This window comes from Penicillium waksmanii (assembly GCF_028829765.1).
Source record: "Penicillium waksmanii strain IBT 27052 chromosome Unknown utg000002l:1.0-3326099.0:1.0-3328782.0, whole genome shotgun sequence".
Lineage (NCBI taxonomy): Eukaryota > Fungi > Ascomycota > Eurotiomycetes > Eurotiales > Aspergillaceae > Penicillium > Penicillium waksmanii.
Window position 1 is genome coordinate 3,022,614 of NW_026643249.1, and position 25,992 is coordinate 3,048,605.

Sequence of the window (25,992 nt, forward strand, 5' to 3'; positions counted from 1 at the left end):
ACGCCAAGGGCCCTTGTGCTAACGCATTAACGCATTAACGCTTCCACCGCGCGGGCGAGCCCGTCCATGGCAAACCACACCCCCACCACGTTGCTCTTTTTGTCTTAATTGCAGGTGGCCCCGGTGGTGCACCAGGATGTGCGCATCCTGTTCTTACCATTTGTTTCCAGAGGTTCAGGTTCTGTTTTTTTTCTGTTTTCACTCGGACTTCCCGATATGTACTTGGTATAATCAATATGCATCCGCATTGATACTTTTTCCACTTCCTTTTTACCTTACCTTGCTATCTTTCCTGCTGGTGTCGGGATGAAGACCGCATTGTGCCTGTCCTTGTGCAACAGGGCCTGGTTAAAATAAATCCTATTCTCCTGCTGGTCCTTTCCACTTCCCGGGTATTACTCTTAGTATCTCGGAGCTACTGGGCTGGGTCCCTCCCCTCCCCCCCCCTTTCCCTTGCTCCACTTCGGCTCCGTTTTATAATTGAAAAGATTCGGATTTCCGTCTGGTCGCATGCAGAATTCATTTTTCCCGTGAAGACGTTTTCTTCTTCAAATTTAGCCCTTCGGGCGCCCTCCTTCAATCCGCTGCGGTCTGCGGCAAACTTTCGCTTCCTTCTACAACCACAACCTACAACCTACAACCTTTGATACCCTTGAACAACGGTCGAGGATACAATACAACAAACGAGAATCTACCCAAAACAAGTATACGCATTCTCCCTGTCTTTTTCATTTCAAGAGCACATTTGTTCTATAATTCATTCATCCACACCACTTCTGCCAACCACTTCTACCAACTCCCTCCTCTCTCCTCTCCTCTCCTCGCCATGTCCAAAGATCCAACAGCCATTCGACAAGCGCTAGAACGTGCCCGAAATTGCGAAGATGGCGCGGTAGACACGCAAACAACCGCCCTCCTCGAAGCCGCCATCACAGAACTATGGACGAGAATCCAACGCGATCCGGACACCTACGTCCTTACTCGAGACGAGTTCGCCCTCTTCAACTACTTCCTCGAACGATACCGCGGCTCCACCGTGGCACAACGGGCCGTGGCGCGCTTTTGGAATAACTACCATGGTTCCCCGAATGCGGACTTGAAATGAATCACAACCCACGGCACAACTGGATTGGCTTGGTTTGGTTCATTTCGTGAGCTGGTGGCTGGCTGGTGGCTGGCTGGTGGTGGTGGTGCGTGTGCTGTCTGTGTGCGTGTGTGCTCTTTTTTGTTTACTATTCTATTTTCGCTTGTTGGGCTGCGCTGCGATGCGAGGCGAGGTGAGGCAGTCCAGCCCAGCGTTCATCATGCATCTGCACCCACCATGCACCTACACCTACACCTACATCACCATGTACCATATCCATGCACCTTCTTACCATGTACATCTCTCGAGGCGGTCGAGAGATGACAATGATGATCAACCTGCATTTCTACGACGCCGGATGGCGCAAACTGCGAACCGCAGCCCAAACCGCAACCCCCGACCAGGACATGGTTGTTTCCTTGCCACCACCCCACTTCAGCCCCGGGCTATCGATATAACAACAACTACACATACGCATTCTCTCCACTCTCCACTCTCCACTCTCCACTCTCCACTCTCCTCTCTTCGGCACATTCGGGACGTGTGGGATTAAATGGGGGAAAGGGAGGAGAAAATTCATCTTCGACGGCGTTGGCGTTGGCATTGGCATTGGCATTAGATCAGGACGACAGGACAGGACAGGACAGGACAGAATCTTCAAGCGCTTTGCTTTGCGGGGGAGTTTTTTTAAAAAAAATTGGCAAGAGAAAGAAAGAAAGAAGTCCAATCCAACTTGGCGCAGCCAGCCCCTGATCTGATCTGAGCCTTACGATTACGATCAAAATTCAAAATCAAACCACCGATTCCCAGCAGAAAGTGGGGATAGAATAGAAATTTGGTATGCATGCTGTTACGTTTTTGTTTTGCCAGCAAGGTGCAGCCAGCAGGCAAGCAGTTTGACATCCCTGTCACTTGTCGGGAAGACATGCGTTGGGTTGGGCAGGGCAGGGCATCGGCATCTCCGCATACGAGCATTTATGGCGTGGGGAGGGATCTGATCGAAATTGAATTTTCAAGTGGTTGGGAGGGCGGGGACTGGACGACTTGTCTTGTCTTGTCTTGTCTTGTCTTGTCTTGTCTTGTCTTGTCTCTTTTTTCTTGCTTCCTCTTCCCTTCCCTTCCCCTTCCCTTGCTCAGCGAAAGGCATCATGCATACTATGTACAAATATTTATCCATCCATATAGCCATACTTATGTACATATATTCAATCTCCGGCATCATAATCATATGATACGGAGTACGAGAAATTAAGAAAAGAAATAAATTAATTATCTTTCTCAAACAAGACATAGACAATAGTATAACCGTTGCGGGAACACATAAAACTTAAACCATCAAGTTGGATTAGGTCATCTTTTACCCATGCCCATGCCCATGCTATTTTATGCTAGTATTTATAAACCAAGATTGAACCGGGTACAACTAAACCGGAGAGCCGCGGTATGACATCGCCGCGGGGTGGTGGTACTAGTTACTACAGCAGTCACTAGTACTAACTAGCTATGGGGATCCATCAGGAATTCTCCGACTGGCTCTGTCCTTTAGCACTAAAGTTTTGGGGCTGTCGGTTAGGTTAGCTACTACGTAGTCGTAGTCGGTACTCGTAGTTATCGGCCACTAGGGTAGGTATTAAATTAACGATCATAAGATAGAGATAGGATAGGTACTAGTGTGGTGTTTATGGTGTGCGTTTAATATATGCTAGATTTGAAAGCTCGTCATTTTGTTAAGTTGTTACATGTACATTCATAGTCTGGTAAAATGGGCCTCTGGGCTAACTAGTACACGGGTTATTTATGTGATGTCAGTGTCAATCGAGGGCGGCTCTGCGGCTTCTCAGAGAAATGCTGATCACAACCGGTGAAAGCGTGTTCTTTTCTCCTTTGTGGTCTTTTGCCAAGCCACAAAGCTGCAGTTACGAGGTGCAGGCAGACAAGACGGTGAGAGAAAGAGGGTTTAGATCCCTACGGTCTTGTCTGCATGGGTTTTATGTACAAGGCTACTCGTAACCTGACCGACTTGATTCAAATCCCGGCCCTGCATGATTTCTACCAATGGGTCTTGGCCTGACCGTTGCGGTATTGGTATTAATATTAGCCGGGGCGCCCAAGCCCTAGTGACAACAATGTATTGTTTGTCTGCTCTGCTTCTGCTTACATCCAAAAGAAAGTGGGGAAAGAGGCTGGCTGGGCTGTCAAAACAAAACAAGATAACAGGGCGCCTGCGTCTTTCAGGAATGAGAACGAAGTCCAGAAATGTGTTGCGGTCTAGTATATCGAATTGTCTCCACAAGAGAAACTCCCACCTCCAATCCCTTCATGCAAATTGTAAATAATGGATCGAATGGAAGAATAAAGACCGATCACACACTAGTAGCAAGATCGGTCAGAACTCTCATCTCTTGAAACCTGTGGATGAACTTACAAAGACGATCCCAAGAACCACCAAAAAAACATTAAACCAATACAAAGCCTTCTGCCTCCATCTCGGAACGGCAATGGCAATGTCCTTGTTCAATCGATTCAAATATAACCAGAAGAAGCCCGGCAGACCGAAAGAGAACCAGCTAGCGAAGAGGGAGCTCTGAAAAGACCAATCAGAAATGAAACTAGATTTCAACTGCTGCAATGTTTGGACCGGGGTAGACATACCGCAAGACCGAGCACATCGTTGAAAACAGGAATTCCTTCTGCAATCAGCCACGAGACGATCCAAAGCGCAGCACATATGCCGGCCCACGCGGCCCGGGCCGCAAATGATTGGGTATGCATTGAATTGGTTCCTCGGAAGAGGCGGACGTAGATAAATTTGACTGCGACGTGGGCGTTTACGACGCCTCCGATTACGATCTAGAGCGAATCAAGTCAAGGCAAGTCAGCAAGGGCGAATTCGCTGCAAAACAAATATACATACCGTCGGAATCGCAATACCATACGAGATCTTGCGAAAAAGAATTCCTCCAGAATTCAAAGCAGGCGATGTGACAGACGCACCAACGTAGAGATATATCACGATAGCGGAAATCGTATACATAACCATTTCGCACATCTGGAGCAGCGAAAGAGCCTTCGGAAAATCCTTGATATCCCTGAGTTCCGAGAACAGAGTGAAAAACGCGACGTGACCCGCATAAGCGAAAATGATATTCGCGATCGCAAGGCAAGCATCGTGTACTGTCGGTACCGGGGCGAAAAGCGGGACAGGACTGATGACCATTTTGCTTGCTGATACGCCGATCATGCTTGTTAGAACTGCGCCGATGATGCTGATGAAACTCACGGTTGAGAGGTGGGATAGGCGCTCCAGTCGGCGGGGAAGAGTTAATAGAAATGAGATTAGGAGGCCCATTGATGAGTAGAGGATTGTGCAGGCTGAGTGGTCGCTGAGGACGTTCATCATGATTGAGAAGGTTAGGATGTGGCTTCCCATTACGAAGATGAAGAAGACTAGTTGGCCGAATCCGAGGACATGACGGCCGGCTTTTCCCAGGAGTAGATCGCCTGCGTCGGCCATGGAGTGGATTCCTGGGTGTTGGGTTTTGAGTCTTCCGATTGTGTATCCGGTGTATGTGGAGATCATTCCGACCAGGATGATAGTAAAAATGCCTCTGTGGAGCAGGTCAGATCAGCATGAGCCGCAGGATGGAGCAGCGTAAAGCAGAGAGGATCCGTACGGAAGAAGACCTAGAATGGACAACGCCTTTGGTAGAGAGAGGATGCCAAGGGAGATTGTTTCGGCGATCATGACTGACACTATCAGCTCCAGCGACACGATTATTATGGCTGAAAAAACGGTGAACGTACTCATGCTGGCTTGCCTGGATGAAACGGAGATCAATGTCAATGAAGTCGATGGAGAGAAGAGGCATGACAAGGTGATCAGATCAGATCAGATCTCACTCACCACCATGTCATGGTCTTATACTTCACCGTCTCCTCGCGTTCATCGCCGAATGGGTCTTGCTCGGCCGGGAAATCTGTCGGTTTGACATCCACACTGTCGATCTCATTTGCCTCAAGTTGGCGCGGGGTATTGTAAACCCACTGGATTATCGATGCCATTGCAAAAATAAGGAATTCGGGGGGGAGGGGAATAAAAGGTGAGGTGTGTAGTTGGAAGACAGAAATCTCACGGGGGGAAGTCACATTTGACCGGTCATACTTTTTTGGTGGTCAACACCAACGGAGCGAGGCGCACTTGCCGTTGCATATAAAATACCCTAGAGCAAGGGAAACCACAGGTGAACACGGGTGAACAGTAAGGAAACATTTCTATTTGTACAAGTCGGGTTTATATATAAGAGAATATCTATTTGGAAGCATCAACCGAGGCGGTCTCAGGTGTGGCGATGGTATCATGCTGGAGGATGTCGGCAGGGGGTTCTGGGGATGGTTAGCAGTGTTCATTGTTAGGTAAAAGGTCGGGAGGGGGGACGGTAACTCACCAGTGCGAGAGAAGTTCTTGTATGCTTCCTCATCAAGCTCCATCACTCGGCCACTCTGCACCTCCTTCCGGGACAGCTTCATGAAAGTCTGAGGGAGACCCATGGAGGCCAGGTAGCTGAGTGAGTCCTTCCACTCGACATCCTTGCGCGAGGGGGGTCCAGTTCAGCTCATCGCCCATCAGATCGATAACCTGGGGAAGGGCTTCCAGGGCAGCCTCGGCGTTCAGGAAGGCCAAACGGGTACGGCGGGCAATGACGTCGACGGCAGTCTGAGCATACTCGTGACGGACGGCGTAACGGACCTCACCATCGACGAAGGGGTACAGGGGAGAGATACGGCAGCCACGGACGGGGAAACGCTCGTGGGTCGGGGAGGAGAGGGCAGCAACTTGCCAGGCACGGTCACCGTAGGACTCGGTGAGGTGCTTAGCGACGTCGGTCTCGAGACCGAAGTGTTGGATCAGGTTGATGAAAAGAGTCTTGGAGAAACCGTGGGCACCGATCAGGCGCACCTGGTGGGTCTGGCAGGTACCGTTCAGGGTGGCACCGTCAGCCACAAGGCCGCTGCCACCAACACCACTGATATCCGGGACATTGGTCAGGGAGCGGGGCTTCAGGTTGAACGAGCTGATAGCCTCATCGACAGCCTCCTCGGCCATCTGGCGGTAGGTGGTCCACTTACCACCGGCGCAGGTCAACAGGCCGGAAGCAGAGACGGAGACCAGGTGGTTGCGGACCAGAGCCTGGGAGCTGCTCTTGTTGGGGTCGCGCACCAAGGGACGGATACCGGACCAAGCGGCCAGGACATCTCCACGCTCCACGTTGATATCGGAAGCCAGGTAGCCACGAATCTCCTTCAGAATCCAATTGATATCCTCCTCGGATGGCTCAGGGTTGGCGGTGATCTCGGTGGGGGCATCGGTGGTACCGGCGATGGTGTTGCCCTGCCAGGGAAGGAAGAAGATGACACGGCCGTCAGAGGTAGACGGATCAATGAGACCCATGTCCGAAGGGCTGTAGTAACCGGGGAGGATAATGTGAACACCGGAGCTGGGCGCAACGATTTCCTTGGTATCGGGCTCGTCCATCTTACGAATGGAGTCACAGAAGGGACCAGTGGCATTGATGATACCCTTGGCGCGAATCGTGAACTCTTCGCTCTCCTTACCATCCATGCCGGGGATCACGTCCTTCATAACGGCACCGCACAGCTTGCCATCCGCGTCCTTGGTCAGACCGGTGACCTCCATGTGGTTCACCACGGTACTACCGTAGAGGGCAGCGGTCATAGCCAGGGAAACGTTCATGCGAGAATCGTTGTGAGCACCATCGTAGTAGACCATGGCACCGACCATATTTTCACGCTTCAGCATGGGGAATGAGTCAATGGCCTTACTCTTGGTCAGGAAGTAAGAGCTCTCAATGCCCTCGGAGCCAGCCAGAAGGTCATAGGCCTTGCAACCCGCCCAGAAGTAGGGTGCCTGCCACCATTTTTGCAGCGGCACCATGATGGGTAGCCATGATGACAGGTGTGGAGCTGTGTTCAAGAACCAGCGACGCTCGCGAAGAGCCTCCTTCACCAATGCGTACCTAAGAAACATCGGATTAGTATGGGCAATCGTGGCCACTTGCGCTAGGGCGCTGGGGGAGCGGAATTCGTGGCCGGCCACAAATCTAGCAGGGCAAAGGAAAAACTCACTGGTTGTAATCCAATTCCCAGAAAGCCTTCTCCAAGTAACGAACGCCACCGTGTACCAGCTTAGTACTCTTACTGGAAGTTCCGGAACTGAAATCGTCGCGCTCAACCATAGCGACCCGCAAACCTCGTGTCGCAGCATCGAGAGCGATACCGGAGCCGGTAGCACCGGCGCCAATCACCAACAGGTCATAAGGCTCCTCTTCTTTCTGACTCTTCTTCAAGTCTTGGATCTGTTCGAGGCGAGATTTGATGCGAGGGAAGCTGGGAGGGACCAGCTTGCCCTCGTGATATCCGGGGGGGGAGGAACTGCGGGTGCTTCGAAACCGGGGATATTACGAGGACGGTAGGAGATGTAGAGAACGCCCGCTCCGGCGGCGGCTGCCGCGGAGGTGTAGAGCAGAGGTCGCAGGAGCTTGCGCGAATGACGAGAGGCCATTATCCAGGCGCTATGTGTAGGATGACCGGGGAGGTTGAGGTCGAGGTTTCGGAGTTAAGGAAGAGGATGGCTCGGATCAATTGGAACTGGACCGAGTTCGTCGTGATGAGGACGAGATGCGATGGAAGAGTGGAGAGTAGGAAGGGGAGGAAAATAGGAAGGGAGAATAGATTTGGAGAGATAGAGAGTGAGAGGGGGCGAAGGGGAAAAAGTGTCGTGACTACGTGACTCCAAGTGACTTGAGTGAGTTCTCAGACAGGCAGGATTTGCGAGATCGCTACACCTTCTTTGCCAAATAAACCGGTTCCCCCACCCCTTCCCTTTTTCCTTTTTTCCACTACGGAGTATGATTGCCCTATTTTCGATTTCCTTTTTTTCTGGGCCAAGCACGCCTCTCTCTACGCCTGCGTCATTCGCCTTCCAGCTTGCGGTACAGCATTGATTGGCATTGGCATTGGCAGGTGGATCAGCATGACGGTGACTGGTGTCCATGCACCACACAAACTGGATGAGAGTGCTCATTGTCCCACCAATCAGATCTTCGGCTCAGAGCTCAAGGTGCTCGACTGTGGACTCGACAGTTCCACTCTGACTACATGTGACCGCGCAGAAATTTCTATTTCTATTTGGCTTGGGCCTGGGTCAAGGGGACAGTTTCGGGGGACATTCCCGAACTCTTAAGCGGATCCCCTCCTTACCCTAAAGAAGACATCCAGAACTCCAGTACTGTACAGTCTGGACCCAACAAATCTCTGCATGCGCAGCTGACTTGCGGCTCGATCCACTTCCAGATCGCTGCCCCGGTTTTCAGGGGCGCACCTTGGTCGATCCACCCACTTGGTGCGCTTTAATGTTGTCATTTCCCACTGCCGACCGGTTTGTACCTCTTTCCCTCAAAACCGGGATGGTGTTGGACTTTGGAGGCATGGAGGATTACGAGTAGTAGTAGTGGGAACAGATTTCAATTCCAGGTTTGTCTCCTCCTTGCAGGATTTCGGGTGGAATGTGATTAGGGCATTCTCTTGTGTATCCTTAGTGGAGCCGGTCCTTTATCTTTTTTTCTCCCGTGCTTTACTCCATACTTTCCTTTTCCTTTGGGTGCCCAGGTGGACCTTTGGGAGGCAGCTGATTGTTATCAGTAGGAGATTTGCATAGGAAATTATATTTATATCTAAACATATTTATGCTCCGTACCTATATTGGGCCATTGTCACTAGCGCCGGACCTAGCTGTACGATCAGCGGCCAGTCAATGCACCAGGGTCCCTGCAGAGCATCGTCAGGGTTTCTGCCCATTCTGGCTTCATCTGGTGCGGCTTCACTTCTCAATTGCATCCAGATAGGTACAAGTGCAGTGGCCATGTGTACCGTGGGCTTTGCGAACACAATGTCTTTTTAGTGCAGAAACACATTTGTCCTGCAATGCGGAGGCTATGGGGACCTCTTCGCTGAATCAATATATATAGACATCTACAGCAATATATACTCTTTGTACAGGAGACCTACCTCTATGAAGACCGAGGTTCAAAGAGGTTCAAGTTCATTGCATGGTGAGCGCAAGCTTTCCGGGGGAGCGGCCAAATTCCGTGCTGCGACGGCAGAAAGAGTCCTCATATTCACCGCTTGGGGGTTTCGGCCAATAACCAACCGAGGAAACGGGAGAGTGTCATAGACATATCGCTACACATCTACAGGTCTACATCTATTGGATATACTCCGAGTCCGTATGAGCTCATCAAATGGAATGTGCAGCTGGTCCTCATTCTTCAAAAACACTAGCAATATACAATCTGACCATGACATTCGAACCTCCATCCATCTCCCAGGCAAATGCAAGATGCCGGTAACACAGTGCGGAATCTGGCCACCCACACCTGGGGTAGAAAGTGTGGGGTAGCATTGCATTGTATACACTCAACACTCATCCGGGACACCTGCGCACTTTAGCCACGGAAATATTCCATTCTCGTGTAGCCGGCGCCAACCTTGGTCCTTTATAGAATATAGCCTCTCGCCGGACCTCACCAGTCATCAACCTTCACCCAACCCCTCTCTCCCTCTCTCTCTTATTCTCCCTTGCCTAGCTAGGCTAGTTCTTCACCATGGCCATCGCATCTATATTATCAACCCTACAAGGCCACATCCTCGAGTCTCCACTCCAGTCCCTCGGTGTCGCAGCCATCTTGGTCCCTATCCTCTATGTCATCCTGAACGAGTTCATCCGCTCCTCAGCCCGTGTCAAGGGTCTCAGTGGACCGACTGGTTTACCGCTGATCGGAAACTTGGCTCAGATTCGTGTCAATGCTGCGGAGCAGTATCGTATTTGGTCGAGGAAACATGGTGCCGTTTATCAGATTCAGTTAGGGAATGTTCCTGTCGTTGTAGTCAACTCGGCTGCTTCGGCTAAGGTTCTTTTCGGTCAGAATGCGCAGGCTCTTAGTTCCAGACCCGAGTTTTATACTTTTCATAAGGTGAGTTTTGGTTGCGGCTTTGTTGGCTTGGCTTTTTGTCGTGGCTTTTGACTACCCTAGTCAAAAGACTAGATTTGGCGAACCAGCCAGCCAGAACTTCGGGGTTGTATTAAGAAATGAGACGAGAGACTGACACTAACCACCCTCCCCACTATAACTAGATCGTATCAAACACCGCCGGCACAACAATCGGAACATCCCCCTACAGCGACTCTCTAAAACGCCGACGCAAGGGCGCCGCCTCAGCACTCAACCGCCCCTCCGTCGAATCCTACGTCTCACACTTAGACATCGAATCAAAATCCTTCGTGGAAGAACTCTACCGCTACGGGAAAGCGGGCAAAGCCCCCGTCGACCCAATGCCAATGATCCAACGCCTGAGTCTAAGCCTCGCCCTAACGCTAAACTGGGGCGTACGCATCGCCTCACAAGAAGAAGACCTATTCGACGAAATCACGCACGTCGAGGAAGAAATTAGTAAATTCCGCAGCACGACTGGGAATTTACAGGATTATATCCCCCTCCTGCGATTGAATCCGTTTAGTTCTAATTCGAAGAAGGCGGCGGAAATGCGGTTGAGGAGGGATAAGTATCTGGGTAATTTGAATAGGGATCTTGATGAGCGGATGCAGAAGGGCACGCATGATCCTTGTATTCAGGCTAATGTTATCCTTGATAAGGAGGCTAAGTTGAATAGTGAGGAGCTTACTAGTATTAGTTTGACGATGTTGAGTGGGGGTCTTGATACGGTTACTACACTTGTTGCTTGGAGTATTGGGTTGATCTCGACTAGGTCTGATGTGCAGGATAAGGCTGCTAAGGCTATTGAGGAGTTTTATGGGAAGGGGGAGCCGATGTGTTCGGCTGATGATGATCAGAAGTGTGCTTATGTTGCGGCTTTGGTGAGAGAGTGTTTGAGGTAGGTTTGAAAAGAAAAACTGAGAGCAGTGGCTCTACGAAAAGAGAGGGAGAAAGGAAAGGAATGTCCACTGACCACTCTTTTAGATACTTTTGTGTCCTCCGACTGGCTCTACCCCGAACCTCGATTCGGGATATTACTTACGAGGGTGTCGTGATCCCCAAAGGAACGGTCTTTTTCCTCAATGCCTGGGCCTGCAATATGGGTAAGTACACACCACCAATTGCAAAATATCAGCTCTCCATCTCCCATCTCCCATCCCCATCCCCTCATCTCCCCACCCTCTCCAACACAAGACAAATTGAATTACCTGGTCAAATTACCATGCCTCACCATGCCTTATGTACGAAAGGGAAAAAAAAAACTAATTCCCAATAGACCCAGACGTCTGGACAGACCCAGAAGAATTCCGCCCGGAGCGATGGCTCGAACAACCAGACGCGCCAATGTTCACATACGGCATGGGCTACCGCATGTGTGCGGGATCCCTGCTAGCCAACCGTGAGCTCTACCTCGTCTTCATGCGGACCCTGAATAGTTTCCGCATTGAACCAAATGAAGATGCGGATTGGCACCCTGTTCGGGGCAACTCGGATCCGACTAGTCTTGTGGCTATTCCGCAGAGGTATAAGGTGCGGTTTGTGCCCAAGGATGCGAAGGCGTTGGGCGAGATTGTTGCGAAGGCGTGAGTGGGATGGGATTGGAGAGGATTCGCCAATTGGAGGGGATGGGGGAAAGTATATCTATGTACACCAAAGTATGGGAAAGAACTACGCTCCACTCCACTCCACCCTCCATGGAGAGACTGGGGATGGAAAAAACACCCGGCTTCAGTTGGCCTTGTGGATCGCGGAAGACGATCCACCCGTTCGGTGGAGCCGTGGTTGTGGCTCGAGGGTCTTCAACGTGCCTACTCCACTCTATACATACAACGCATTCTGCTACGGAGTAGATGTATATGATATGATACGTCTGTATGTACATGGTACATGGTACATGGTACGACTGAAGAAGATCTATCTGGCGGGGGGAGGGTAGAGGGTGGAGGGTGGAGTATTGATGATGCGCTGCTTTGAGCGTCTGCCTTGAATTGAGCTATATCAGATAATCTACATTCTGCACCAATCGTGGTCCTGTGGTCCCTTGTGCGTAGCTGTGAAACAGAAAAAAGAAAGAAAAAAAAGAATCAAACAATAAAGCGAAGCGTCGATGGCCTGAGCTTTGTTAAAACAACAGTCAAACAGTCTGGTCTGGTCGATGTATTGAAGGGGTGTCCATTAGATCCGATCCTTGCAACTCCGGGATATCACAGTGTAGAATAGAAGTAGGGGGTATACATAGGTGTGGGTGGGAAGTCGTGGGGAACAGAGTCAAAATAAAAGCCAGGTGATGTGGTGGGCGAGTTGCCCATGATAATCCATATTTCATATTGCAAATCCTAATAGTTTTGCACAAACGAGACGCCTTTGGTTTTTTTCCTCCCAAGATATGCAATGTTGTGTTTCGCTGGGGCGTGTGCCCGAAAGTAAGGTAAGGTGAGGTAAAGTCGATGAGATGAGATGAGAGGAGAGGTTTAGGGAGGTGGGGCTGCTTCTCTGGAAGCAACTCGAGGTTGGAAGAGTGGATGTGGAGTGTTTCGTAATCTCGGCTGAGGTGAGGGAATTATTTGCTGAGATGAGGGAATTCTTGTTGGAATTAAGAGGTAGTCAGGCGTCGCTTCAAATCCCGCACGGGATCAAAGGAACTCGCATAATCGCGTAGCTCATCTTGGAGTTGATCGGAAATGGTTGTATCGGAGGAATGGCTTTTCAAGGAGGAGAGGGAGGTTTGAGAGGATGAAGCGGATAAACTTCGAGATGATCGAGTCGAGTCGAGGGTAGATGACCTCGAATGAGGGGGGCCAGCTGGTCGAGATGTAGATAAAGCATCTTCAGTTGGACGATCCAGTTCAGCGAGTCGACATGTTTGAGAGCAGTAGGGACCTCCGGATGTTTGACTATCACAGGCGAGGCAGAAATCTAGAGACCATTCGGTGGACATGTTGGTCATGGTAGTGGTGGTGGTGGTGGGGAGGATTAGAGGATTAGAGGGGGAAAAGAAAAAGTCAAGATGATGAAGGCGGAACGAGCGTAAATATGTACAGACCACAGACCACAGACCAACAGCGATCACGATCACAATCACGATCAGCATCACCTCATAGGGGCCCCACACTGTAGGACAGTCATGCCACATCCGTAGGCAAATGTGCAATGCAATGAGGGCAGTGGGCAACGGGCAACAAGGCATGTATTGGATCCACTCTACGCACATCAGGTACGAGTATGGAGTACCTGAGTACACATGAAGGAATACTTCGATCTACCTGTATCCTCACACTAAATCCCGCAGTCTACTGAGTTCCCCCGCAGTACTGCGCAGTACTGCGCCAATTATTGACTCTCGCTGCACACCTGCACGAACAGAATATGGCGTGGTTCGGGCGCTTACGACGAAAAGAAAAACGTAACGGACCTGAGCGAATTCCTGCAGGAACCTCGAACGGGCAATTATCGTCGGACTCCACCATGGCCTCGCGGGCCTGTCATATGCGCACATGCGGTCTGAGCGTGCCTGGGGGCGATACAAGTACTGGCACAGATGTACGCCATACGTATAAAGTGGAGATCCTAGCGAGGGACTCCCCTCCCTGGTTGGTACGACGATGGCGAGTCTGTGCGGTTTCATGTCTAACTACACTTGGTCTAACACTACGTAGGAGGGATACGTACAGTAGTGTACATGTGCCTAGGGTACAAGGGTACAAGATTCCCCTTCCCTCATTGGTTTTTCATTTTTGGTCTTGAAACCTTGTCGCACTCCCTCCTGCACGTCCCCTCGATAAACTTAGCTGCATGGACATTCACGCTAACCCGCTAACACACTAGTGACTGCCATCGTCACGCGATGAACGTGAGGAATGCTGCGAATCCATGCTGCAATCCGTACATCCAGTGCCGTCAAATGCGGGGGAAGGTTCGTGCTTGGGTCGTGCTCCCCCCTAAACCCCCCCCCCCTCTTCCTCTAATCTTATCCTTCCCGACCCTATGAGGACCCAGGAGGACCCGCTACATGATCCGCTCAGGGTTATCGTGGCGTCCGTGGCCCAGGGGCGATGTGGTGACATGTAAGCCGTAGAAAAGGGATGGAAAAGTGGGGGAAGAAGGCCAAGGTACCCAACAGAACCACAGGTACCTACAGTACTCCGTACAGTGCAGTACCTGAAGCAAGCTGGCTCTGGCTGCTGCATGCTCATCCCAACCGGGCCGAGCATTTCCTCCGCATTCGATGTGACTGGGTGAAATGACGGAATCGAGTCGAATCGGCGGAGCTGGACTGGAGTGGGATATGTGGCAGGCGGAGAGAGGGTTAGGAATAATTGTACTGTACTTCAACTCGACTTGAGCCGACTCGGATTGCAGAGATCCGGGGGACGTTCAATCAGACTGAGGGAGGGAATTGCTCATGCTGCCGATGCTGCTGCTGCTGCTGCTGCTCCTCCTCCTCTCGGTTTCACTCACCAGCCTTCTCGCTTGACTCGGCAGGGATGCGAACCAAGGTGGCTGGCAAGCGAGTCTCAGTCTGGTCATCGGCCCCCTCGGCTCCGGCGGCGTCGTCAAGACCACTAGCTTTCTCTGCGCATGACGTTAGTGTCTAACACTCCCCTGATAACCCCTCCTGATAAGGATAAAGGATATCGGATAGGGTATCGCTGATGCTTACTGGATGCAAGGCTGATAGCACGAAGAACATTATCCCAATTGGCAAGAACGCACGCAACCGCTGGATAAGGTTGGATCGAATCAGTATCAGTATCAGCGGGGGTGGTACAACCCGGCCCTAGGGAATCAAATCGAATCGCAGGACTGGAATTAGAAAATCATACCTTCCGTGCCATCCTTCAACGTGGCAATCTTGCTCTCGAGCGCCTGCATTTGCATGGCCAGGGTACCGCTCAAATCGCGTAGCTGGCGGAGGTTCTCGAGCTCGGCCTTTTTGGCCGCGATACGCGTCGACAGCGCCGATGATGGCTGGCTGGCTGGCTGGCGTAGTCCGCCAGGAAGCATTGAGGTTGGTCGGGACGAGTAGGCCATTGCAGTGAGGGGAGGAATGTGGCGTTTGCAAGCGTGGGGAAGAAACGCGAATGCGATGCGATGCGTGATGGGCAGGCAAAGGCAAAGGCAGAGGCAAACAAATCATTCCAGTACGCGAGTCCACCGTCATATCAATAAAGCGGCCTATCTTAGTGGGACGGGATCCCGTGACCTTTGTTCCCGTGACCCACTCGGAGGGGCTGGATGAGTCAGCCAGTTATGGGGCTAAACCCGAAGAGGACAAACATCAACAGAGATGTTTACCTCAGCCGTTGACCTCTCTGCATCTGCATTCGCAGTACGAGTACGCCGCTCACCATCCACACCACCCTCGTCCTGTCCGCGTTCGATCTCGGTGCCATCCCACCATGGCCCGACTGAATGACTATGCGGCTCCAGCCGAGTCGGTCGACGCTCGTAAGTTTATTTGCCTTGCCTTGCCCGCCTTCGCCTTCGCCCTTTGGACTAATCATCGTGCTTCGCTCAGTCAAGCGGAGATTCGTCCGACAAAATCGCGAAATCATGCGAGTCAACTCCATGCAATCGATGCGCATTCGCAGCCTAGAATCAGAAGTGTCGCATCTCCTCAGCGAAAACGTCTCACTCCGCGGCCAAATCATCACCCTCACCCAGGAAAATGAGCGATTGGGTTCCGCCAAGGCGCTTCAGAACGGGGTTTACGAAATCAAAGCTCGTCTCGATGCGAAGCTTGCGGAATTAAATGGCCTCGTGTCGGATCTTGGAACACTTCCTCGTAAAGCTGGGAAGATGTTCAAGGATAAATCTTTCGATACCAACTCCGACCGTCTCAAGACAGCAGAGGCGCCGCCACGGGCGAATGACCCGGACTACAATGCAGAGACTGAGGATGGAAAATTACCCGCTATCTTGGAAGACAAATATTTTCCCCGCAAAACGCTAGAGTGAGTTTCTGTCTGCCATTAGAGCCGAAGCGAGGCTTAAAGGGTCCACGCTAACTTATGCTTGTGCAGACCGCAAGAAGTTCATGATCTCATGGAAGGCAATTCTTGCATGTCAGAAGCGCCCCAGATGGATTATTTGGACCCCGCGACCGCGACTGAAGACACGACTTCCAGACCAGACGAAACGCCTTCGGGTAATAAATTCAATCTCTCGCCGAGCTCCGAAGCCTACCTCCCCCCTACCCTCGAGACCCGCAAGAAAAAGAGAAGACCCGAAGTCGCAGCCGCCTCCAGTGATAATGATGTGGAGAGTGGACATACAGTAACAGCAACTTCGATTTCAGAGGCGAGCGCAGGAACTTCTTCGAAATTTGGCTCCAAGCGCAAGTTTAGTCTTGATGACGATGCCTTGTTCGATCTGGCTCCTGAGGACGATTTTCAGTTTAGTCGACTGAATCGCAGTCCCCAGAAACAGAAAGATACATTCCAGTTCTTGGCCCGGGAGACTTCGATTTCTCCTAGTAAAACACCTGTGAGCATGAAGCAAGGGTCTGCGAATAACAGTACCACGAAGCGGAAAGTTCTTGAACCAAGTGAGAACCCCCCCATTATTCCCATTGACACTATGGTCCACAATGAACTTACTGACAACCACGACAGAAAGCGCAAATTCCCACCTGGGTTCCCCAAAGAAGTCCCGCGCCGCCTCCCAACTAGATAACAAGACCCGCCCAAATATCGGACAAGACGAGAACTTGCCATCCCCCCAAAAGCCCAAGGACGTGGCAAGCCAAAAATCAAAAACACCATCCGGGCGACCTCGTGGACGCCCGCCTTCTTTGTTGCAGAAACCTAAACGTGCCAACCAAACGATGACCACGGAAGATGCTACGCCAAATCAGACCAAGACCAAGACCACGATCGTCAATGTTTCTAAGGACTCCCCGATCGCAAAATCGAGAGAGAGCATGGAGGATATGTCTGACGAGACGGGTGCCTCACGTCCTTCCCGACGTCGCGGTGCGGTGGTCAGCTATGCGGAGCCCAGTCTTCGGGCTAAAATGCGTCGCTCGACGAAAGATATGGCCGATGCGGTGGCGGATCGCCGGTCATCCAGTTTCCAGCTCGGTCGTGAAAGTCTTGATGGGGATGATCAGTTTGTTGAAAGAAAACCAGAACTGGGAACCGAGGACAGTTCACGTACCCCATCTAGTGGACGTGGATATCATGCCGATGCGATCTTGCCGGATATATTGTCCAAAGATGGTGACGGTGGTTCAGAGGATATGATTGCAACAGTATCCCGCCGCAGACGCAAAGTGTCAACCGCGAATACGAATAAAAAGGACGATATTTTCGACACTTCGGACAACGCCCGTGAACCCGAACCTGAACCTGTCTATTCTCAACGACAATCTCGTCGACACTCCTCAAATCCAAAGAGCAGTTACATTAATGTGGATGTGGATGAGTCGTGGTCCTCTCAAGCGGACAGCAGCTTTGATAACGATGACTTGAATGGGAATGGATGGAAACTGCCCCCTGCCATCGATGCTGGTCGGAGAGAAACTCGGATTGGTGCTCGGAGGAGAAGTATGATGGTCTGAAGATGAAAGAAAACTGAGCTTTTGTGATTGTGGGCTCTTAATTGGTAAATTGGTTGGATTGGATAATCGTTGTATTTACATTTTAGACTGCCTGTTGCAGTGGCGTTGGTGTTGGTGTTGATGTTGGTGTTACAGATACCCTCTTGCGTTCCAGATCTTGCGAATCAGCGGTATTTCTTTGCTTTGCTTTACCTCATCTCATTTCTTTCTGCATGTAGTCCAAAGCGAAGTAAATGTATCATTGTTGTTCGAGTTGTAGGATTGAATGAGATATCCTCATTCGCCATGCTGAGCTATCCTAACGAGGCTAAGTCTCGCCCCCCGTTTATCCTCGTTTATCGTACTGTGAGAACGGAACTATATATGCATGCTTGTTCTGTTCTCCATGGGTGTCTAGACCATAACAACGAAATGAACTTCAGCGTCTTCTCTTCGCAATGCTAGATCATTGCGGTGTCTAATGTACATAGTCCCACCATGACCCGACCCAGCTCTCACTGGGGGTGCATTGCATTGCATTTTATTGATGCGCATCGCATTAGTATGATGATGTCGAGGATTGGGTTGGGTTGGGTTGGGTTGGGGGTTTGAGTCCCGTCCCGTCCCGTCCCGTCTCGACGTCAACGTATGTATGATATGATATGATATGATCATTCATAATCGAATAAAACACATTCAAGTCTCGCTACAGTCGTATATAGGAGCAGAGTGACGAAAGATTTGCTTCGTCTGCCAGTGGAAGTGGAAGCCAAACAGAACCAGGTCCACAACCATTGTATTGTATTGCATTGTTTGTCAACAATTCCAATCTCAAATCAATCAAGGACCCTGCGCGGGTGCGGCGGGTTTATTCGAAGGCTTGGGCATTTTCTCATAAGCATTCGGGCTGGGTTTTCTCCTAGGCTTATGGGCCTTTCGCTTGCTGGGTTGGTGCTGGTGCTGGTGTTCGCAAGATGAATCGGCGTCAGAGTCATGCCCATGCTCATGTCCATGGCCATCGCCAACAGGCTTCCTCCCCCGAGCCCGGTTCGCGGCTAATCGTCGCCGATCAGCCTCATTCTCACTCTCGCTGTCGCTACCGCTGGAGGAGGAGGAGGATTCTTCGGAACTACTCTCGCCGATGGGGCGGGCTTTGTGGTATATGCAGCATACTGTGAGATGAGATGAGCGTTAGTGATTGTTCCACACTTTTCTTTTTCTTTTCTTTTCTGCTTCTGTTTCTGTTTCTCGCCGTAGGGTAAAATGAATGGGTGAGTTGGTGTAGGGCGGGGTGGGGTGTACCTTTCGAACTCTTCTTCCCCATCCCCTCATTATCAACGACGTCTTCGCTCCATCTAATGCGGCGGGATGCTGATTCTGATGGGGAGGGTTCAACGCTTGCGCTGGGTGTAGATGTGGATGTATCGTCGCCTCGTAGTCGGAGTGTTTGTGGGAATCCGAATCCAGGTCGGAGGCCTGTGGCGGAGGAGTCTCGGGATGTTTCTGTTTCGGTTGCGGATGCTAGTTGTGGGGTTCTTTCGGTTCGGCGGGATCGGGACATTTTATTCAAGTTCTTTATTAGAGGTTGGAAGTGTTCAAGTTGGAAGGGAGAGAGCTTGGTGGGAAGTTGAGGCAAAACTTTTGGACCTTATGATGCGATTGATAAGCTCACCGCCTTTGGCTGCGGGGCTTGGTAGGGTGATATGTACTATAGGACTGAGTAAGTAGTAGTAGTAGTTAGTGCGAGATGTTAGAGTGATATATATCCATAAACATGAACATGTATGGCTGTAACTAATATACACACCTGGGCAAAGGCAAGATTCCATGAAGTAAGTCACTTTTGGCTCCGATTCAGGTGCCAGGTGGTCATGACATATGTCTCAGTTGCGGCTGTTAACGGCCACAAGGCGAAAGAGTATTAACTAAAATATATCAGCTACTAGAATATGTTGGTTAGAATATTGGCTAGAATATACTAGTGCTCTGGCTACATATTCACAGTCTACACTGGCATTCTAAGGTTAGGACTAGGTCAGATTTAATAGAAAATTCTTTTTGTTTCAGGGAAAGCTATCTTGAAAATATCAGACACGACCTGATCACTGGGAATAGTAGTGCAGTGCAGCAGAGTTACAAAGGGGGATCAAATGGTTTGGTTTGGTTTAGTTTAGGTTGGTTGAGTTTGCATTATCGCATAGGATGTTACGCCATCTCGAAGTCGAATCTCAGATCAGATCAGATCAGATCAGAAAGGAGAAATGCATGCACCCCTGGGGGTATGGCTCTAGAGAAAGCGCTCCACGATCTAGATCAAAGCTCATAAAGAGACCAGCCATCAAGGCCGTCATTCGCTGTCACAGTCGAACTCGCAGTCATTTTCATCCTGGATTCGGATTCGGATTCCGACGGTCCAAATTCGGTACGGTATTCACGATCCAGTCAGAGCTCATCTTCTTGCTCCATCTCCGAAGGTTTCAATAGACCTCCAACCTTCATCGCGCGCTCGCGCTCGGTGGCTTGTGCGTCGCGCACGGCTTGTTCGCGTTCCTCGGCGTAGAGCTCGGCGTTATCGTCGGAGAATTCCTTCAGGGAGATCAAGAAATCACGGAGGTGGGTCTTGAACTTGTTCAAGTCGTCGGTGTAGGCGAATAGACCGATCACAAATTGCTTGATTTGGGCGCTGAAAAAAAAAACAGTTAGCAATGCACCAAAGTCTTGGAATAAATTCTCCGCTGTGAAGGGTTGACTCACTCTTGCAGGTTCTTAAATGCGCTCTGGAGTAGATTTGCGACGTATTCCTGCAGGAAGTCCTTGTTCGAGGTTCCTGCGGGCGCCTGCTCCGCGGTATAGATGGGTTCTTGGATCTTTCCGGATTCGACGAACATGAACATGCGAGACAGCAGCATGGCTTGTGATTTGAAGCCTAGATTGACGAACATGTGAGTGTTAGCTGGAGACAAAGGGGGAGAGGGAAGAGGGAAGAGGGTCGAACGAACCAGCCTTGTGATCGCTATCAGTCAGAACGAAGAACACATCCTGGAGAATTGGGATGTAGAATTGGCGGAAGAAGATGGCCGATGTTTGCGGGTCCGTCTCGGCCATGTTGTTCATCAATTCGAGACACATAGTGAGACCGGTATTCTCAACCTCGCGGTTATCGTGCTTGGAAGCCCACATGCAAGAATCAATGACAAACTTGAACTGAGTGGCATCGAGCTTCAGCAATGCGGGGAAACAGTACAGGTTGACCGCCTGAAGGAGCTTGAAGAATTGCACGCGATGCTCCGGATACTCGTGGAAATCCTTGTTGATCATCTCCAAAGTGCAGCTGAACACACAGTCCATGATGCTAGGGATCTTATCCTCCATCAGGTTGTGGAGCTTGTGGATGATGGTCGTCATCACGTTCAGAACCTCCGCCTCGCGCGCGTCGGGTACGTTGCGGTTGTAGTCGAGGAGTACTGCCTCAAGGAGGGGCGGCACCATGTTGGCGTTGACCATCTCGAGATCGTCGGACTTTTCAACATAGGTATCGATCAGCTTCAAGATTTCCTTCTTGATGGTTCGCAGACCCCGAACTTTAGGAGTTTTAGGAGCAATGTGTCCATCATTCGCGACGGCATCGTTGATGAGCTGGCTGGAGGCTCGATACATGTTCAGCATGTCAAGGTAGATTCGACCAATTTGGGAATAGAAGTATGTTCCGATAGAAGAGCAAGCCGCAACATTGGTCTTCATGATGTTTCCGATGATCTTGATGGTGTTTGAATCCTGGAGAATGGCCGCATTCTGGTTGGCCTCGCCAATGATCTGGTCCCAAGCCGAGTTGGGCAACGCCATCAGGTTCTCGATCAGGCGGTCCTGGAGAGTCTTTTGACCCTGGGCGGAAATCATATAACCGCAAGCCTCGTAGAAAGTGTGGATCTGCTGCGGTGAAAGGTCCATCGTGATTTTGCGCATGTTGCGAACGATTTCCTCGATGAAGGGCTCGTTCTCTCCAGGCTGCAGAGCCACGAAGTGGCGTCGGCATTTGTTAGCAATCTTAATAAATGTATCGCAGGCCATATCCTGGACACCTTCGTGGGTCTCGTGCATAAACTCAAAGAGCTTGTTCACGACTGTCTTCAGGAATTTCCAGTGAGCCTTCAAGAAGCGCGGGTACTGGCCCACGATGTACATGATATTACTTGCGACGACGGCCTTATTGTCCTTTCCGCGCTTTTGCTCGGTCAGGCCCAGAAGGTCTTTGATAACAGTGACCAGGAACCGCTTCTCGGTCTCTTCATTCATAGCGCCGGAAATGGAGCCGATGGCCCAGCACAGAGTGTTGCAGTTGACCCACGACCACTCGGACCCATCGACTTGCTTGGCCAATTTATCGATCATGATCGTTTCGGTGTCCACCACGTCCAAGTGCGTCAGGTAGACCAAGCACTCGCGAATAGTCTTGTAAAGCTGAATGGTATCACTTTCCTTCACAAATTCACGCACGATCTCTCCCTCGTCATTCTCGACGATCAGAACCTCCTCGGGACGGACCATCTTCTCGATCATTACAGTGCGAAGGTTGGAGAGAACGGTCTCGTACTTGTGCTTGCGCAGGGGATAGTTGGCCAGGGTGCTTGGGTGGGGGGGCACCGCCGTTGGAGAGGCCGCTAACGCCCATTGTGACTAGGGGGGTTGATATCGGTAATTGGAAGCTGCTGCATCTCCTCGTATAGCTCCTGCACCAGCCGGGTCCAGTAATCCAAGCAGATCTTGAAAACTTCGCGGTCGTCAATTTGGCTGACTCGAATCAAGTAGAAGTGGGCGTGGGTGAGGTAATCTTGGTTGGGCAACTTCTCGACGAGCTAGAGAGATAGAGTGTCAGCGCATGTACTGCGTGGGGGAGGGTGGGGGATCAAATCGGTCTTAGCACGTACATCCAAGTGAGCACTGAAGAAACTCGAGAGGAAGAGGGCCAAGTTCGAGACAAATTCTTGGTCTCTGCCGTTACTCTGGGCATATGTCTCCTTCAAATCCATTGTCAGGGGAATGACATTTGAGACCTTGGTTAGTGTTTCAGTGAACATGAACACCAACTTCTCATCGTAGTTGTAGGGAGCGCCAATCTGCAAACCGCCGATCTCGGTCAAGCACTTGAGCGTAACATTTCGGAACTCGGGAACATCCAGGAACCGGGTGAGAAGGGTATTGATGATGGGGGTTTCGAAGATGTAGCCCAGCGGGATCCAATTCAGGAAACGCAGGAGAGTCTCGAGGGTTGCCTTGACCAGGCTGGTCTGGTTGGCGGTATTAAGGACTTCGGAACAGAGCTGGAAAATGGAGGCAAACTCTTGGGTCATAGAAGTCTTCAGGTTTCTCGCCTTAACCGAGGTCATCTGGTCTTGGGAGAAATCGAAGACCTCCTCTGACAACAAACGGAGAATGGCCATGTTGTTTTCGCAGATGGAAAGGCTGGCGTGGCATGACGAAATGATCTCGTTGATAAAGGTTGGCCAGTTGTGTGGCCACTCCTGCTTCAAGATTGAAACCAGGACCAGGTTGAGTTTGTTCAAGAAGGCGCGCTCAGTGCGGAGCTTCTCCTCGGAGCCGGAGTTTTCGATGATGAAGTTCACGATGAAATTGCGGATTCCTATAGCGGGGAAGGAAAAAGACGGATTGTCAGTAAGGAAGATTTGAGGAGGAGAACTGCGGAAATTTCCCCTCAGGGAATTGGAATTGGGGATGGTTTGGTACCTTGGCACTGGTCCCTGGGCAGGACCTTCCAGCGGGTCATAATCACATCGTCGAGAACTTGCAGGGCAATATCTAAACCAGAGTCAGCCTGATCATCATCAAAGAGAAGGCAAAGCGCCGAACTCCGAAACTTACACTTCGTTTGAGGGTAGGTTGCCTCTTGAAGGATATTACCCACGGTGACCCAGGCATCGGGATTTTGTTTGAACTAGAAGGTTGGTCGATCGGATCAGTACCGCAGCAGGCGGACGAGGGGGAATGAAGACGAGGATCGGGGGAGACGCAGGATCTTCAGGATCTTCGCCTTCGCGTCGGGGGGGTTCGGGGAGGGGAGAAAGCGCGCGCGCGCCGGGCCAGGGCAAGCTTACTTCGGTCAAAGATTGTTGGGCTTGTTTTTGCTGGATCAGGATGTTAGCTGTGGGAAGTTGCAGGATAGGTCAGGGTGAACTCGTCACATACCACGTCACCTTTGCCTTCAAAGAAGGCTCGGACAGTGTTGTCCAGCTCTGAAACGGAAAGAGACATGACGCCGCAGAGATTGGCGAATTCGCCGATATCACCAAAGAGCTAGCCAGACAGACAATCTGGAAGGAAGGCTAGACACGGGATGGGGGGGATGAGAGTTGCAGGAGCTGCCAAAGGCGGTTGGCTCGGTGGTGGACGGTGATTTGATGGATGGAAGGGGAAGCAGGTGGGCGGAGGGGAAGATGATGTTAGAGCGAAGACTAAACCTGGTGGGGTAGGTCGGCCAGGAAGTGTTAAGGTAAGGCTAAGGGAGGGGTTTTTTTGCCAGCACGCACTACTCTAGGGAAAGAGGAAGGGTGATTGGATGGAGCTCCAGGTAATGGAGACTAGAGGAGAGAAAGGACAGACCAGGTCTATTCTGAGCAAAAAACCACAAAAAAAAGGAAGAGGAAGATCTAGAGGAGCGAATCACACTGGCGGTGAGGGCGCGTGTCTGTTGTTGGTGATCTTAGTCAGCGAGAGCAGAGTGCCGTAACATAGCTGGATATGCAGTGTATACTAACAATAGTGATAGGGTGACTTAGGGTTTTAGGGATTACAAAAAGAATAATATTTTTATTTAGGGAACCCTAAACCAGTGCCCTAAATAAAGACTATCCCCAAGGAGCAGAGCGGGAGTGCCACAGCTCTGGCGGGAGTGGACAGCATATACTAGCGATAGCGCCTACTAACTATAATATAGTAGTTATAGGGTGACGTAGGGGTTTAGGGGTTATAAAAAGAGCATTATGTATTATTTAGGGAACCCTAAACCAGTGCCCTAAGTTCTGCTATTACGATTACTACGAGTATTACTATTACTATCACTATCACATCACCGCCCCGGCTACCACTGATAAGCGATGGATAACCGCCCAACCCGCACCCGCGCTATGTTGGCGCCGTCAGCCGTGCCCGCAGGTCAGCTTCTCCACCAAGCCACACGGGGCGCCTGGGAACGCGCGCCATCGTCGCTCCGGTCGCCTGGGAAATGATAGTTGTCTCAGACCCGCGCACACCTCACTGCGTATGGCGCTTTCGCCTTCCGATTGGCGGCCGCCGTGACGCCGTCCTTTGCCGATCTCGCGCGCCAACTCCCCTTTCCTCTTTTTTTTTGGCCGCTAGCCTACTGGGGGCCATTAGTCTGGCCCGAATCTAGAGGGGATTCCGGAGGGTTTAGGGAGGTTGGGGGAAATGGTGGGTGGATGGCTCGAGAATTGGATGCAACCGAAGAGTCATTATGGTGGAGGGAGTAGTACTACTCGTATATATATATACTCAATAAGTTGAACTGTATGGGGGAAGGGTTCTCCTCTACTCCGTACCATGGCCCCAATTCCAGAAAGGATAGACCGGAAGGAGTGGGCGGGGGAGAGAAAGTAACTAGAGAGAGAGAGAGAGTCAGAGGGGGCCTCCCCCCTCGGAAGTACGGAGTACTTTTCTGGTCACCAGCACTTTCTCTGGTGTAGAGTGGTATAGCACTTTCTTTCAAGTTTCCTCTTCCTTCTTCTCTCTCTCTTCCTCTTCCTTCACTCCTTCACTCCTTCTCCTACACTCCCTCCTCCTACACTCCACCCTCTCCCTCTGATTCAATTCCCCTCTTCTCTCTTCTCTTCTCTTCCCTCCTACCTTTTCTTCCTATCTTCCCCCCTCCCCTCCTCTCCCCCCCACCCCCTTCTCTTCTCTTTTTACTTCTATAATTCTCCTCCCCACTTCCCCCTCTATACTCTCTATATTAGAATCTGGCGCCTACTCTCTACATTTCTGATATCTCATCCTTTATCCTTTCCTTTGATCCTGGTTCATCGATTCCCATTATTTGGCGCTGAACACTATCCGCTCGGCTTCGCCCCACCCAGGCGAGGTTACCGCGATTTCCCCCCCTTAACCGGGCGAGCGTGTAGAACGGTCCTACAAAACAACACAGAACAAAAAAAAGGAACCCTTCCCCCCCAGAAACATCAAAAAATAAATAAGGGAATACAAAAAACAAATCTGTTGTCACAAAAGAAAAACAAAAAAACCTTTTCTGGGTTCTACCTGGGGTGCAT

At 50.8% G+C, this 25,992-nt stretch overlaps 8 protein-coding genes across 8 annotated transcripts; 3 read left to right on the forward strand and 5 right to left on the reverse strand.

Annotated features, from left to right (window-relative positions):
* Positions 1 to 826: 826 nt before the first annotated feature.
* Positions 827 to 1,105, forward strand: N7481_002815 (uncharacterized protein; the record flags this gene model as incomplete). Its single annotated transcript, XM_057262034.1, has 1 exon — positions 827 to 1,105. The coding sequence occupies one exon, from the start codon at positions 827 to 829 to the stop codon at positions 1,103 to 1,105; it is 279 nt and encodes a 92-aa protein (XP_057126966.1).
* A 2,342-nt stretch (positions 1,106 to 3,447) lies between these two features.
* On the reverse strand, positions 3,448 to 7,664 carry N7481_002816 (glycerol-3-phosphate dehydrogenase GUT2; the record flags this gene model as incomplete). Its single annotated transcript, XM_057262035.1, has 12 exons — positions 3,448 to 3,493; positions 3,553 to 3,668; positions 3,737 to 3,934; positions 3,999 to 4,692; positions 4,759 to 4,831; positions 4,889 to 4,902; positions 4,989 to 5,245; positions 5,412 to 5,467; positions 5,530 to 5,671; positions 5,721 to 7,119; positions 7,229 to 7,458; positions 7,536 to 7,664. 12 exons carry the CDS (start codon positions 7,662 to 7,664, stop codon positions 3,448 to 3,450), a joined length of 3,354 nt encoding a protein of 1,117 aa, XP_057126967.1.
* A 2,101-nt stretch (positions 7,665 to 9,765) lies between these two features.
* N7481_002817 (cytochrome P450) lies at positions 9,766 to 11,742 on the forward strand (the record flags this gene model as incomplete). Its single annotated transcript, XM_057262036.1, has 4 exons — positions 9,766 to 10,134; positions 10,296 to 11,053; positions 11,140 to 11,258; positions 11,432 to 11,742. 4 exons carry the CDS (start codon positions 9,766 to 9,768, stop codon positions 11,740 to 11,742), a joined length of 1,557 nt encoding a protein of 518 aa, XP_057126968.1.
* A 1,006-nt stretch (positions 11,743 to 12,748) lies between these two features.
* Positions 12,749 to 13,102, reverse strand: N7481_002818 (uncharacterized protein; the record flags this gene model as incomplete). The annotated part of the gene is made up of 1 exon (XM_057262037.1): positions 12,749 to 13,102. The coding sequence occupies one exon, from the start codon at positions 13,100 to 13,102 to the stop codon at positions 12,749 to 12,751; it is 354 nt and encodes a 117-aa protein (XP_057126969.1).
* A 1,503-nt stretch (positions 13,103 to 14,605) lies between these two features.
* N7481_002819 (DASH complex subunit DAD2) lies at positions 14,606 to 15,186 on the reverse strand (the record flags this gene model as incomplete). The annotated part of the gene is made up of 3 exons (XM_057262038.1): positions 14,606 to 14,727; positions 14,816 to 14,932; positions 14,979 to 15,186. The coding sequence occupies 3 exons, from the start codon at positions 15,184 to 15,186 to the stop codon at positions 14,606 to 14,608; spliced, it is 447 nt and encodes a 148-aa protein (XP_057126970.1).
* A 368-nt stretch (positions 15,187 to 15,554) lies between these two features.
* N7481_002820 (shugoshin family protein) lies at positions 15,555 to 17,716 on the forward strand (the record flags this gene model as incomplete). Its single annotated transcript, XM_057262039.1, has 4 exons — positions 15,555 to 15,603; positions 15,674 to 16,109; positions 16,179 to 16,702; positions 16,770 to 17,716. The coding sequence occupies 4 exons, from the start codon at positions 15,555 to 15,557 to the stop codon at positions 17,714 to 17,716; spliced, it is 1,956 nt and encodes a 651-aa protein (XP_057126971.1).
* An 819-nt stretch (positions 17,717 to 18,535) lies between these two features.
* Positions 18,536 to 19,256, reverse strand: N7481_002821 (PPP1R11/YPI1 family protein; the record flags this gene model as incomplete). Its single annotated transcript, XM_057262040.1, has 2 exons — positions 18,536 to 18,867; positions 18,998 to 19,256. 2 exons carry the CDS (start codon positions 19,254 to 19,256, stop codon positions 18,536 to 18,538), a joined length of 591 nt encoding a protein of 196 aa, XP_057126972.1.
* Positions 19,257 to 20,137: 881 nt separating this feature from the next.
* N7481_002822 (exportin CRM1) lies at positions 20,138 to 23,962 on the reverse strand (the record flags this gene model as incomplete). Its single annotated transcript, XM_057262041.1, has 7 exons — positions 20,138 to 20,378; positions 20,450 to 20,621; positions 20,695 to 22,369; positions 22,429 to 22,548; positions 22,621 to 23,509; positions 23,612 to 23,835; positions 23,897 to 23,962. 7 exons carry the CDS (start codon positions 23,960 to 23,962, stop codon positions 20,138 to 20,140), a joined length of 3,387 nt encoding a protein of 1,128 aa, XP_057126973.1.
* Between the last annotated feature and the right edge of the window lie 2,030 nt (positions 23,963 to 25,992).